The 14,764-nt window shown below is 51.0% G+C and overlaps 3 protein-coding genes across 3 annotated transcripts; 2 read left to right on the forward strand and 1 right to left on the reverse strand.

The window, feature by feature from the left end:
* Positions 1 to 434: 434 nt before the first annotated feature.
* On the forward strand, positions 435 to 2,415 carry GLRG_06543 (fungalysin metallopeptidase; the record flags this gene model as incomplete). The annotated part of the gene is made up of 2 exons (XM_008097228.1): positions 435 to 800; positions 862 to 2,415. The coding sequence occupies 2 exons, from the start codon at positions 435 to 437 to the stop codon at positions 2,413 to 2,415; spliced, it is 1,920 nt and encodes a 639-aa protein (XP_008095419.1).
* Positions 2,416 to 7,855: 5,440 nt separating this feature from the next.
* GLRG_06544 (fungal Zn binuclear cluster domain-containing protein) lies at positions 7,856 to 9,389 on the forward strand (the record flags this gene model as incomplete). Its single annotated transcript, XM_008097229.1, has 4 exons — positions 7,856 to 7,901; positions 8,263 to 8,324; positions 8,398 to 9,274; positions 9,328 to 9,389. 4 exons carry the CDS (start codon positions 7,856 to 7,858, stop codon positions 9,387 to 9,389), a joined length of 1,047 nt encoding a protein of 348 aa, XP_008095420.1.
* A 1,515-nt stretch (positions 9,390 to 10,904) lies between these two features.
* GLRG_06545 (dihydroxyacid dehydratase) lies at positions 10,905 to 14,192 on the reverse strand (the record flags this gene model as incomplete). Its single annotated transcript, XM_008097230.1, has 1 exon — positions 10,905 to 14,192. The coding sequence occupies one exon, from the start codon at positions 14,190 to 14,192 to the stop codon at positions 10,905 to 10,907; it is 3,288 nt and encodes a 1,095-aa protein (XP_008095421.1).
* Positions 14,193 to 14,764: the final 572 nt, after the last annotated feature.

Genomic DNA, 14,764 nt, shown 5'->3' on the forward strand with positions numbered 1-14,764 from the left:
CATCGAGCCGATAATGACCATCTTCTGTGCTGATGTGTGACCCTGTAGCATTACGCGAGCGCATGGATTGATGCTCGCCATCCACCGTGGCCCGATATTGGCAACGTCCTCCTCCCTGATAGAGCTCTAGCTGCCGAAGATGCTCGGAAATGGAGCCCACCGCAACACCTCCAGTCATCATGCTCGGTTGCAACCTCTGTACGCCACTAAGCCCAGATGCAGGTCCAAACAGGAAGCTCCCTAGCTTTGGAGCCAACCCTCTTCTTCTTGAGCGTATTCATTGATGAGTACAGTCTCTCTAGATGCAATGGCATCTCATACTTAATGGCACGATGACCTCCCTTCGACTTTCTGTGTCTTAGGAGTTCAGCAGGCACTTACCAGTCCCCCGTTCCTCATCCTCGCCTTCCATCCCGCACCGCAGTCGCCACGCCATGTATCGCAGCATGAAGAGCCTGGCCCTCTTGGGTCTCCTAGGCCCGACCTCCCAGGTCTTTGCCCACCCTGCCACTGGCCACGCCCACAACATTGGCCGTCGCGGTGTCGATATTGAGGCTTTCCGTCTCCCTCAGGTTGGATCCTACACCAACGCCACGGAGATAGAGACCACCCCGCCCATTGCGCTTCTGAAGCGGGAGAGCTACGTCGAAACGGCCACGGAGCTTGTCAAGAAGCTCGCCCCCAATTCCGAGTTCCGTCTTGTGGGTGACCACTACGTCGGCACCAACGGCATTGGTCATGTCAACTTCAAGCAGACTGTTCACGGGCTTGACATCGACAACGGCGACTTCAACGTCAACGTAAGTTTCGTCCCAATTTTCGTCTAGACTTGGCAGGCCTTTCCACTAACGAGATCTAAAGATCGGTAAGGATGGAAAGGTCTTCTCGTACGGCAACAACTTTTTCAAGGGAGAGGCCCCTGAGGCTAGCCCCTTGAAGAAGCGAGACTTCAAGGACCCCGTTTCCGCCCTCAAGGGTGCCAAGGATGTCCTCCAGCTCCCCGTGGAGGCTGCTTCCGCTTCCGCTGAGCCCAAGGAGGGCACGGAAGTCTACTCTATCAAGGGGACTTCTGGTACTGTCTCTGACCCCGAGGCTAGGCTTGTCTACTTCGTCAAGGCCGATGGCTCTCTCGCCCTCTCGTGGCGTGTCGAGACAGACATCACCGAGAACTGGCTGCTGACTTACGTCGATGCTGAGACTGGAACTGACGTCCACGGTGTTGTCGACTATGTTTCCGACCTGGCCAACTACCGTGTCTACCCCTGGGGTGTTAACGACCCCACCGAGGGCGACCGTGTTTTGGTTACCGACCCCTGGGATATCTCTGCTTCTCCCTTGACCTGGCAGAGCGACGGTACCACCAACTACACCACCACCCGCGGCAACAACGGTATCGCCCAGTCTAACCCCAGCGGCGGCACTGCGTATCTCAACAACTATCGCCCTACCAGTGCAGCTCGCAACTTCGACTACCAGTACACCACCAGCTTGACCACTCCATCTTCTTACATCGATGCCTCCATCGCCCAGCTCTACTACACCGCCAACCACTACCACGACCTTCTGTACACTCTCGGTTTCACCGAGTCGGCCGGTAACTTCCAGATCAACAACAACGGCAAGGGCGGCGTTGGTAACGACTTTGTCGTTCTCTTTGCCCAGGATGGCTCCGGAACCAACAACGCCAACTTCCTCACACCCCCTGATGGCTCCAACGGCCGTATGCGCATGTATCTCTGGACCATGTCGACACCTCGCCGCGACTGCAGCTTCGAGGCCGGTGTCGTCATCCACGAGTACACCCACGGTCTGTCCACCCGTCTGACCGGCGGCCCTGCCAACTCCAACTGCCTCAACGCCCTCGAGTCTGGCGGTATGGGTGAGGGCTGGGGTGACTTCTTCGCCACGGCCATCCGTCTCAAGCCGACAGACACTCGCGCAACTGACTACTCTATGGGTGCTTGGGTTTACAACAACCCTGCTGGTATCCGCTCTGTTCTCTACTCTACCTCCATGACCACCACTCCCAACACCTACTCCACCATCAACGGCGTCAGCAGCGTTCACCGCATTGGTGAAACCTGGGCTACTACCCTCTATGAGGTTCTCTGGAACCTCATCGACAAGCATGGCAAGAACGACGGTCCCCGCCCTGAGTTTGACAGCAACGGAGTCCCCACCGATGGAAAGTACCTGACTCTCAAGCTCGTCCTTGATGGCATGGCTCTGCAGCCCTGCTCTCCCAACTTTATCCAGGCTCGTGATGCTATCCTAGATGCCGACAAGGCTCTTACTGGAGGTGACAACCTGTGCGAGCTTTGGACTGCCTTTGCCAAGCGAGGTCTTGGATCAAATGCCGTCTACAGCTCTTCCAACCGCCGTGACGGCTTCAACGTCCCCGCTGGTGTTTGCTAGGGAATGAATCTGGCTGAGGGGTGGTGAAAGCGAGGATGAAAGCGAGGATGACAGTGAAGCATAGATACCATATTAATTAGCATAAGAATGAATAATGTTTAGCGTACGATAGAATCAAGTGAAATGACTCTGAAATATGTTTCTGGAGCGGCGACAACACATTTTTGAACAAATTCCACGACTTCCACGTATTCTACCATGATCTTGATATTCCGTGTGAACATGAAAGAGAGCGGTAGGTAGACCGCTTAGGATTCCCTACTGTCAGAACACCATCACAAGGAAGCAGTAGAAAGAATTTATGGTTACCATCACACGCAAGAGCCTTTCCCTCTTTGAGGCACGCTTGGCGAGGGAGTGTTATGTAGCCGTAAGTTAATGATGCTGTACATCTATGTATAAAGTCCAAAGGTAATTGATCAAGTGTCCCTTTACTCATTGTCTTGAAAGCGGCTCCCAAGCGGCGTGCATACCGTTCTTTAACTAATGTTGAGAGGATCAACCTCATGTTAAGTGAGGTACCAGCCCACAGTTGAATTTACAAAAGGCATTTGATTATCTTTATCTCATGCTATGAGGCACAGGAGCGATTGTATATATCGAAGTGATGACGAATAATGGGGGTAAAATGGTTTTTGTTATGCATAACGAGGAAAGAAAGCTATTGTGAGCTGCGTGCTTGGAAGGAAGAAAATCACCGCCGTTGTCGGAGATAACCCTCCTATCGGCGACAGGCGATGCTCGGCATCGTGGGCAATTCGATTGCATCGTTGTTTCTTAACTAGCAACAAAATTGGCATCGTCTATGAGCTGTGAGTAAATTGATATTTCGTTACAAAACAGCTTTGTGACCCGAGGCCCGGCCTCATCACGGCCAAGCCCCCATTTTGCCTTGCCTTGGCACTTTCATATTCATTGCCGCCAAGGAATTTTATGGCAAAATTGCTAGCGATACCAATGCCCTGGACTCGGCGTGGAGGAAAAGTGACGGCTGCTGGGCACACGTATACAATGGAACTGGGTTATGGCCAGCTCAAGATTGTCAAATAGCAAACCTCCACCGCGATCGAAACACCTCTCAAAAGACTAATGAGGACGCATTGACAATGCCAAGAGAAATGGGCATTCTTCGGCATATGGGTTGGTCGGCTAATCGGCGTCCATGCCTAGAAAAAGACCGAATGCCAAGACATCGCAATCCGACAGAGAGTGGCGATTGTGCAAAGCCACCCACAGCTTGCGGGGAAATCAAACATTTTCTATAGTATAAATATAGGTGGAATAGATGTCTTGGCACAACGGGGCCCCTATCCCTTAGGCCGCGAGGTGACCCCATTTCTAGCAAGGTGGACGGACCCCCCTCCACCTTTACTCCTCACTTTTGGAGATACATGACGATACTTGATATCTAGTAAGGAAGGCTATTCAGATTCTAATGTACCTCTATGTAATGATGAGGATTATTGGTACTTATGGCATAGGCAAAACGCTATATAACTAGAAGTACTCTAAAACTATTGGATTGTCGGACTTAATGCTGTGAATGCATTGGCTCTACCCCGCCCTTGGCAGAAATGGGGTCACCTCGCGGCCTAAGGGATAAGTGCCTGCGCCACTCAGGCAGAATCTGATAGAGCAGGGGACCACCCCGTAGCCATCAATATCAGACTTGCGGCCCGTTTCTACAGCCGCATCCCAGCTCAACTTGCTGGATGCCAACGATGAGTTGGAACTTTAAATTCCGTAGTAATCGATCCCAGTGGCGTGGAAGCCACTTCCGGACGGGTGTCAATCGAAGCCCATAAAGGTCTCTTCCCGCCTCGTCCGTATGATGGATAGTTCATCTCCATTAATGAGTGCCCAGCCAGAGGAGCTGCTACAGCTAGTTAGCCACATAGTGCCATTTGGAAAGTTCCGTAACAATTAAGTTATTGCAGTTCTCGGAGGTTCAGGCATGCAACATGATTCTGGTGGCCACCCCTTCGGGCGGTTTCATACCTGCAGCTTGACGGCCCGTCCCGAATGCCCTCACTGTGCAGTTGTTGAATGATATCCGGACAATTGGTAAAGATTGCCGGATGGGGGATCTATATCCTCTACCAATCCAAGATGTTTGCCGTCTTGTAATGCATTCATTAAAACTAACTGTAGACAGCGTCTTTTGAAGTTCCATGGATCATCCTTGGGATCATATACTTCGCTGAGAAAATTGACGAAAGAATGAGAGAATCAGCTCTGGAACCTGTACTTGGCAGCTCAATATTGTCTAAGTCCTGTCAGACCAGTTTAAGTTCACGGGTAACTCCTTGGCTCAAAATACCTAGCTGTCATTTCTTGCGAGGCAATGCCAGCATGACTTTCGGTAAGATGCGTTCGCTGTAACTCTTGGCATGCCCAGAGTTACTGGCCTGTTCTCCTTGTTGTAGTCCGACAGCCATTGTTACCGAACATACCTTGCATGTTCAAGGGGACATGTTTGCTAAGCTGAGGCTACTCAGACACAGCCGGCCAAAGTTCACAATTCTATGTTGTAGCACTGCACATCAATACAAGATGCAGTGATTGAAACAATCTAGATTCTGATTTCTGTTTGGATAGCTCGTAGAAATAATACGGCGTGTTGCAGCTGACATCACATGCATGCCAGTTTCTGACTGTGCCTGGATAATCTATGGGACACTGAGCCACCCATATCATGAGGTAGAAGCAGACCCAAAGACTTCGGGGCGGTCTAGTAGGAGGCAGCTTTCAATGCCAGCTTTCCAGATCAGTATCTCGGAATATACTTCACTACGCATCATAGTCTTTGGGAGAGCGCGCGGGAGGACATTGGGTGATAAGAGGTGATCTTCGTCACAACAATATACATTGCTACCTCCAGCGTCCTACGCGTCTTTCACTCCGGTTTGATCGACCCCAAAGATTTATGCCCTTGGGGGACAAAACAAAAGGTTTTCGAGAATATTTAGCCCCCACTGCGTGAAACTTCCCATGATTCCCACCAAGTACAGTCTAAGCCGCCATCCGCAACATCTGCTACACAAGGAAACTCTATTCATTATTGGTCGACTCGTCACATTCGCGTGATTAAATAATTCATCTGCTTATGGAATGGTGACTAAATTTGAGTTCTGACAAATAATAGTATCTTATTATTAGAATCAAGGCTGGAATATTTCTTTCCCTTGACATCACGATGTAGGAAGCACGAGAGTACTTGGCTGATCGGAAAGGTGAGCTTTAGCGTGAAAACAATCTTGTAATGGGCTGGTTACCCGCAATCGTTGGGGAAGGGGGGCCGATAACTTATAATAGCGAGTCCGTCGAAAAGCATGATTAGCTGTCTTCGACAACTCTCTTCCCTTGCCTCGACACATATGATTAAGCCACTATCCTGTCTGGCCCACAAAGGCGGCTTTCGATATCCCAAGACTTGACAGACAGAGCACGAATGTAGAAGCTAGTGGCATAAGGTAAAGACTGTGCTTAAACTGAAAGCAAGCTCATGTTTACTGTTCTCGCCAACTGAAATCTCGTTGACATAGCGCATCAGCCATCGACATCGGACTTCTGCCACTATCTGTCAATTGGCGTTTCCAATGGCTGATGGGTCCGTTCCATCCCCACGCATATTTATTTTTAACACATGCTTGAGCTAGGGCTTTTGTTGGCCCCATCTTCATTGCTAGCTGGCTTTCGGCCAGATGAGAATGTGTGCATCTCCAACATCGAGTAGCCAATTGTGATGTATCATAAGAGAGCCGATATCAGCAATTTGACATTTAGTAGTGAGGTTAATGACCAAAAGTGGTAAGAGTTACTTTCCTTAGGAAACTACCACTATTGTCGGTACGTACCCATTGCTTCTGATCGATAAACGGGCAACGTAGAAATCTGCTTCCTTCTGCGTACATACACGATACGGTGTTATATCCAAGTTCAAGATGTGAATGTGTCTCGTTCTCGGATCCGTCGGTTGTTGGTCAATGGTTTGCTCGTCAATCTAGGTTCTCCCGGCGATCTCGCTTGCGAGGATAGACTGCTCCGTGCTCATTGCGCGTGTCTGTCCACGGCTCCCACATGTGGCGGCACAGCGCCACCAGAGGATTTGCCAAGACTTCACCGTAGGCCGATGCTTCTATACTCATTTTCATTTGTTGATCCGTATTTGTTTCTGACGATTCCTGAATCAATGGCCACAGAAGGAAAACCAATGATGCAGTTGGCGATAAGAAGGGAAAGTTGACCGGGGATCCGGGGACACATGACTGTGGCTTAGATACCACACGTTAGGCTGAGCATGGTCTTGGCAACGGATTGACGAGACAAGTTTGATCTGAAAACGGTAGCGTCAAGAGAGGGGAGATAAAATGATAGAAACTTTCCACTGGAGACACAACCTCTAACGTTAACGGAATGTCTTGGCAGTTGCCGTCATACTTTCCTGTCCATCTAGTCCCTTCCACAGTCGGTTGCCAATCAGCGAACGTCCTTTTGCTTCGTCTCGTTTCCCCACACACCGGGCGTACAGTATGCCCCGACCCCTAGGACATTTTACTGGTTCCATTTTCAGCATGTAAGGAGACTTAAAACGTCTTGGGGATATTATGAAAATAACAGAATGAGGCAGGGTGCCACCCCGAGCCGACACACCTACAAGGCTTAGACCTTGCCGCGCCCTTCCGGTGAACTATTTGCTCTTTCAATCACTCGATAGTCACGACTTTCGGCCAGGGGCAGGGCTCTCCGCCCGTATGACGGAGGAGAGGGACGGTCTTGGCGCGACTCAGTTCCGCACCACTGACACCGTTACCCCGTAACCGCCGAAATACCAAGGAACCTTGTTAGCTTCACTTCCCCGGTTTTCTTGCTTAGGTGCCTTACCCTCGATTTTTCAGCTGCCTTCTACCTTGTCATCATTGACACAATCTCGGAACCCGGTCTGGTGAGTAGAGTTCGATTGTTGAAATTGTGGTGTCTTTATGGCAGAATCTTGTCTTGGCGCTCCCGCAGATATTATACCCGTGTCTACGTTGCAGTCTGCAGTATGCCCTGTTACCCGGTCTCCGTCGGAGTTTGTGTCAGTACTGCACCGCATATGCCCAATTGTGTCCCTTCAAGATTGGATGAAGGCTGGGCGTACCCGTCCACTTCCATTCTTGGCACATCGGCGGAGAGGGAGTAGCAACTTTGGACAAGGCTCAACATTAGTATAACCTCACACTGCCTGAACACAAGTTGCATGTTGTGATGTTTCCGGACTGGTGGTATAAACATGGAACCACACTTCCGATCCACAAGATTTCATCCCCACCACCTCGTCCTTATATACTGGACCTTGTTCTCCGAAGCTCGTCATCGTCCTCGTTCTCGGGTAATTGTGCTATTCTCCGGATACGCCTGTAAAGCCACCGAACCTTTACAAAGACCACTGTTCATCATGAAGCGCTTGGGCTACAGAAAATCTCGCAACGGCTGTTTGCGTTGTAAGGAAAGGAGAGTCAAAGTACGTTCAATGAAAAACCGCGATCATGTGGTTGGGTACTTGACGGTCTACCCCTTTCTAACTTCGCATTGATGTATGCGACTGATACTGATATTGTGTTCAACGTAGTGTGATGAGAACAAGCCCTGCAGCGCTTGTGTGCGGCACGGACTGCCATGCAGTCTGGAGAACACGGGACCACCGACAAGTGGACCCTCACAGATGACGGCCCAACAGCCGCTAGGGAGTCTTGAGCGGCGTACCAAGCGGCCGGGCTCTCGGGTAAGCTTTCCTTTCCTTTCTAGCTTTTCCTTCGTGCTGGGCCTCGGTTTCGGAAACTGACAAGCCGCGGGTTTTGATAGGGATCAGCATCGGCGCTGAGGCGACGGACAAGCGCGCACTCCTTAATAACTACATCGCCGCAGTCAGTCGCCGAATCACTCGGCGGACAACAAAGCGCATCTAGCCTCGGAGACCAAACTTCCCCATCGTCACAGGCGGACCCTTTCCCCTACTTCTCGAGGTTTCTGACCGACCTCAACAAGACAGAGACAGCTAGCGGCTGGATCTCTGATCTCGAGCTAATGCACCACTATACTTCCGTATCATACCAAACATTTTCGCACTCCTCCGTTGGCCAGAAGGCACTCCAGTATGACGTGCCTCGTGAAGCACTCTCCTATCCTTTTCTACTTCACCAAATTCTCGCCTTTTCGGCCTACCATCTAGCATACCTCCAGCCTGAATGCCGCCATGCCTACCTCATGCAAGCCGCCCAACATCAGAATGACGCCATAAACGGTATGCGAGGGACCTTGCTAGGCACGATCTCGCCTGCGAACTGTCACGCTCTTTTTGCCTCTTCGATCTTTCTCACCCTGAGTGCCTTTGCCACCTACCCCAGCTACGAGAAACACAACCCATCCTTCTCGCCTATCGATAGTATTCTCGACATCTTTACCCTGGCGGACGGCATAAGCGTGATCATCCGCGCGTCAGACGAAGATCTACGCAAGGGTCGACTGCGCGAGATCTTTATACGCGGCGCCGGCGACACTACACCCACGACAGTAGAGGCAACGCTCCAGCCCCTATTCGACCGACTCCCCAGCTTGAGCACTAAGCTAGCCGAGATCGGCCTGCTTGAACACGAAGGGAAGTATGCAATTGTCAACGCCATCATAGCCTTGATCAAATGCATCGCGAAGGTCTCCCCCGTTAATGCCATGTCGGCACCAGTGGAGTTCCGCGCTGTATTCTTGTGGCCAATCATGATGTCTGCGGACTACCTTGATTTACTTCGACAACGACAGCCAGCGGCCTTGGTAGTTCTGGCACATTACTGTGTCATCATTTACCTGGCCGAACCTTTTTGTTGGTTTTTAGACGGTTGGGCTAGGTCTCTCATGTCGGTCATTACAAAACAGCTGGCTGGGACGCCCTTGGCAGAGCTGGTAATGTGGCCCATGGAGGTAATTGGAACCGGTAGCCATAAGGTGCAACGTGACCAGATGGTTCATACAATGCCCTTGGCTCTCTAATCTTACTCGCCGCTTGTGGTTGGATTAACTTGGTTTTTGGGATAGATACTTGCGAAGCTACAAGGCATTTCTTCGCAGGAACGTCATCATTACAATAGTAGTGGTTTATGATTGGGATATTATCGAATCTGAGGGAAGCGGGAGTCACGGAGTTAGATATACGATACAAACGGTCGGGCCTGGAGAAAGGCTGCACCCAGCCTGTCCAACAGGCTTTTTAGGGCTCAAAGACTCCATATTTTCGGATTTTCAGAGTTGAAACGTCTCAAGAGAGAAGTGGGGGAGCAGCAATCCTGTAACGTACGTAAGACATGACAGTACCATATGTTCCGGGTCATAAGTTTTGCTTGAAATGTTTCCTATATAGACGACCACATATACGAAACAAATGAGTGGTTCAGTGATTGCCCATGATGACGAGTTTGTGTCTTGAATCAAGAAATTAGAGGCAGCCTTGGGGTTCTATTATTGATAAAACCGAAAAGGAGAACCCTAGTTTCGGGGAAGTTAGACAAGAACTCTTGGTAAGTATCCGATTATGAAGGCTCTCCAGAACCGCTCCCAACCCCATCAGTTCAAAGGGAACGTTGGACCCTGAAATTCGATTCTAAGCCACTCGTGTGGCGTGTATCTTATAAGGCTTGTTTTAAAACATACCCCTGACTTCTTCCGCACACTTCCGACGTTATCGATGGGGCAGCAGGTCAACCCGCATCCGCCGAAGTAGAATTGCGAATCGAGACGTCAGGCTGTTGTTCTCACAGTCAGTGAGAACTCTTAGCACATTCATCCAAGTTCGTACAGATTGTACTGTAATGTCTTTAAATGTTTGATGCAAAGGCCCTCGCCTCCTGCTGTCCCATATAACAATTCACTCATACTCTGCCACGGCGAGCCTCGCATACAACATCTGCTCAAACATGATAAGCCGTTACTTAACCGGCAATTCATATTTTTGTAGGTGTCATCTCTAGCCTCTCGCCCAATTAATTCTCTGTAGTTGCAAAGGAACCTATGGGGACTCCCCAATCCTTATCACTACCCTCTCAATACCACACTAAGACTCTCTGAGGGCTGCACCCACACCCATCGCGACCCTTTCAATTCAAAAGCCCAAATTCAAGCTACCATCTCCACCAGCAATCTGAAAGGGTTGATGACAACCTATCAATGCCGCGCAAAGCCCTCCGGCTACACGGCTAATTCACCAAACCCAGGGTCCCTATCAGTTCTTAGCTTCCAGCCCGCGTCTTGGGCAGGTTTGTACTGTTTCACTGTTTCAAAAGACAGACGAACGCCGCCGTAGCCTGTATCTGGGACGCGTGGCAGCGGAATGGGTTCATAGAAGTATGACTCGATAATCAACAAGGTCTTGATGAGATGAAAAAAGGCTAAATTAAAAGGCATATGGAAAGGGTCATTTAAACTTCAAAAGACCAGATGTACCTTGCCCCCTCTACTCATTAGTCGTACTCGTCGTATTCTTCTCCTTCATCGCCCTCGTTGCCGTTATCATCCCAGAGGCCCCCATGTACACTGCTCATATGGGGGTAAATATTGTCTAGGCCAACATTTTCTCCGCAGAAGAAGCACCAATGAGCAGAGCATCCTGGGACCGTGCAAGTAATGTGGCCGCATCCGCCCAGCTTTTCTGTCGGCGTCCCGCAGCCAGGACAGTCTCGAATCTGAAGCCCCGGGGAATTGGCTTCTCTGCAAACATCGCATGACCACCCGGAGAGTTCGGGGGCCCCGGCAGCGCAGACCCTTTCGGCGTACCTTCGGGCGAATCCACAATCCCGGCACCATCCGTACATCCACTCGGCATCCGCCAACGCCGTCTTCAGATCGCCGATGTGAGATACACCGAAAGCGGAGACCGTTTTGGCAGTAGGCTGACGACGACAGAAAGGGCAGCAGAGAGCAGCAGCATTGATGAGACTACCGCGAGCGTTGAGACCATACCACTCCTTCAAGCAGCCATCGCAAACCATCTGATCGCAGCCTTTCCTACCGCAGGCCCGGCGAAGGTTCCTCTTTTTGAAGCTCGAAAAGCACAGGCTACAGTGGTCTGTCTCTGTTCGGCGGGAATGTACCCATGCACGGAGCCGGTCACAAATCTCAGTCTGGTTATGGATTGTCTTGCCGCGGATCGTGAGCTGGGAATGCTGCTGTAGCAATGGAATGATCTCGACATTGTCTGCAAGCGAATCACGCTCAGTCTCGGGAACAGTTGAGACGGTGTGGAAAAGAGATCTTCCGTTGAAGGGGTATTGGATGGCGGAACCCTCGTTGCGCAGAAGCCAAGCTTGTCCATTTTCAGTGGTCAACATCTTCGCAGAAGTCTCGTAGTCTATCACAGTGACCCGGTTCGCGCTACAGGCGTAACACTTGAAGGTGGACAAATCGAGGTCCACTGGTCGATAGACTTCCGGCCAGATGATGCGGTTGAGGCACTGGGAGCACTCCACGCAAGGCGCTTTCTGGATTTCAGCCGTGGACGAGAATGCGTGCCGGCAGTAGTAACACTTCGCCCGGACTCTAAGGTCCTCTGGGCCGTATACAACGTACTGAGCACGACATGTCGGAGTGAAGCATTCAACCCAAACAGCCTCGGTACGCTCTGTGTCGCTATGACTCACGTTTTGTGAGAGGCGACGCTCCATGTCTTCTGGTGGCTGGCAGATTTGACACGTACACTGGTGTTCTTGAGGGCAGAGACCGCAGCTGCCATCCTTACCCATGATGGTGACAGAACGCGGGAACTTACAGCCCTTACAGACAACTAAAGGGCCAATGGCAACCTTTGACTTTTCAGGACGCCAACCGACCTTGGCCTGAAGCGTGGTGCTCAGGTTTAACTCGAGCAGCTTGTAGTCGACCAGAGTCTTGAACAAACGATTGTCCTTTTCAAGCAGAACTCGAGAATCTGGAGCTGGGCGCTGCGTCACACCTTCAGCCACTCGCCTTTCGAAATCTTTGTCCGCGTCCAGGAGGAGAGACAAGCAGCTGGCATTCCATGTCTCGGGAATATCCATGGTATTCCACTTGTCAGTGAAGCAGAGAAGCTCCTGGTCGGCAGCATCTCTGAGTGGTCGAATGCCCATCCGAAGGGCTAGTGCAGCGAGAAGTGCGGCTGGACGAGCCGCCAACATTGTTCCAGGCAGTACAAGGTGAAGAAGGACTTTCCAGAACTTGCGCCGGTGCTCTGCAGTCGCAAGGGCCATTGGAAGTCGTGGGACCTGGTCGGCGGCTCTTACGTGAGCCGGCAAGTCGGACTCGGAATTTACATAGGTAAGACGTGTGAGAACTTTACCAAGACGCCGGAGAACGCGGTAGTCGCAAGAGCGGCCAACCTCTAGAAGATCTTCTCTGCTGAATGCTGTTGTGACAGGTTCATTGAGCTTTTCCTCTTCCTTGTCGTAATCACAATTTTCCTCTTTTCTCTCCGAGATCCCGTTTTCGCCCCCAGTCCAGAAGGATTCAGTGGGGTCCATGAATACACAGGGGAATCTCTGGGCTTCAGGGACGCTCTCGACTACCTCCAGGATCTCGGCGGCATAATCATAAGATTCTGCAAGCCAGGCCCTCATACGGGCTTTCTTCTCAGGGTCCGAGATACGATCGACATGATAACCAAAAGCCTGGATAAGCTCATCTCGAGCGGGGTCGTTACGGTCGGTGCAGACTGTTCTCCATAGGCTGCCAAAGACTGGGTTAACCGCGATGGCAGTGACATTCGATTCGATGAGGGATTTAAGCTGTTCAATAACGAAAGTATGATACTTTTCGTCGGCCTGATACCGTTTCGAAAAGTCTAAGGGCTTCTGCCCACCTTTTATGAAATTGGCCAGTTCATCAAGGCTAGAGTGCACAGTCGTAACGTTGTTGATAGTGGGATGTTCGATAAGGCGGTCAACTGGGAAGTAGATCTCGGCTGCCCTATCTTCCTCATTCTTGACATTCTCCATTGTATCCGTATCTCTGTACTGGCAAACGTAGGCGAGACGACGCTGACCGGAGATGGAGGCGCCCTGCTTTCCGGCACCCATCCAGTTGAGAAGGATGCTAACAGTCAGCTGAGAGATGGCGTCCGCTGTAGAGATTTCGGCGTGGGAATTGCCCAACTTGAAGCAGACTCCGCTTGTTATGTGGGCGAGATAGATAAAAGGAGCGACGCTATCAGCGATGCCCCCCTGAATGACGGGAAAGACCTTGGCCCTCCTCTCGCTGTCCCGAAGGGTCTTGGAGCCTAGGATCCAGTCTACGAATTGCTTCCCATGCCCGCCGAAAGTATCCGGCTTGGACAGATGGTCGATTTCTCTCAGCCGATTGAGACTCTCGGTACCTGGGAGGTGAGGAGGGGCGTCAGCGTAGAGGACAATGATGGTAGTGGCCTCCGGGCGCATCACGCTATAAGCCCGCGCGAGCCCAGTTTTTGCTGCCTCGGGCCAGTCGACACTTCTCCAGCCCGAGTCCGGTCGAATCTTCCCGACCATATCAAGCAGGCTGTCCTGTATGGTCGAATCGGCGTTAGTTCCATCGACAGAAGTTATGTGCCAGCCAGACCATTCCGTTAGATGGTCAGTGGAATAATCTCGGTAAGCCATGACTCCTATGCGTGAGAAGGAGCCTGTGAGAGACGAGATGCGGATGATTTCTGGAAGCGACTGGCTGAGGGCTTGAATGTAACTGCGCATGGACGCAGTGGCGTCCGTCAGGAAGAGCAGATCATACAGTTCGTCGGAAGCCATGGTGGCTGATTTTCAGCTCTTCTGTCTTGCTCGTATGAGTTTTCAACAGATATGTAGAAGACAGGCAAGAGCAATGATACTTTCCTGTCGGAATTAAGACGGGCGCGTAAGATAGAAGAGATCTTTGCCTGGAGAAAATAGAGACAAAGGGATGCTGGAAGTTGGAGGTTGGAAGATGGAACGAAGGCGCTTACTTATGAGCTATGAATAATCTGCTAGGGAACTGAGGCCAATTGGGGACATTGACTCATACCGTCAGACTGCATCTAATGGGCGATTGAGTATGTGTCACTCGCCGTCCCAACAAATCGAAAGCATGGCTATCAGGTTTGGTTGGCGCCCACTAACCCTTGAAAACTTATTACTCACCATAGATGCTGAAGACCAACTTCACACTGAACTATTGGGGGCATGGCGACTCTATCTGCTTCTCTAGGGAGCCAGAAAGGTTTGAGGAGACTTTCAATAAATCTCACGTCTCTGTTCCGACACGAACCAGCCGAAATGACTCAAGGAACCTGCCCGAACTGCAGATTGCTAGGAGTCCAACGCACCTCTGCCCTTTCACCTAC

This window comes from Colletotrichum graminicola (assembly GCF_000149035.1).
Source record: "Colletotrichum graminicola M1.001 genomic scaffold supercont1.25, whole genome shotgun sequence".
Taxonomy (NCBI): Eukaryota; Fungi; Ascomycota; class Sordariomycetes; order Glomerellales; family Glomerellaceae; genus Colletotrichum; species Colletotrichum graminicola.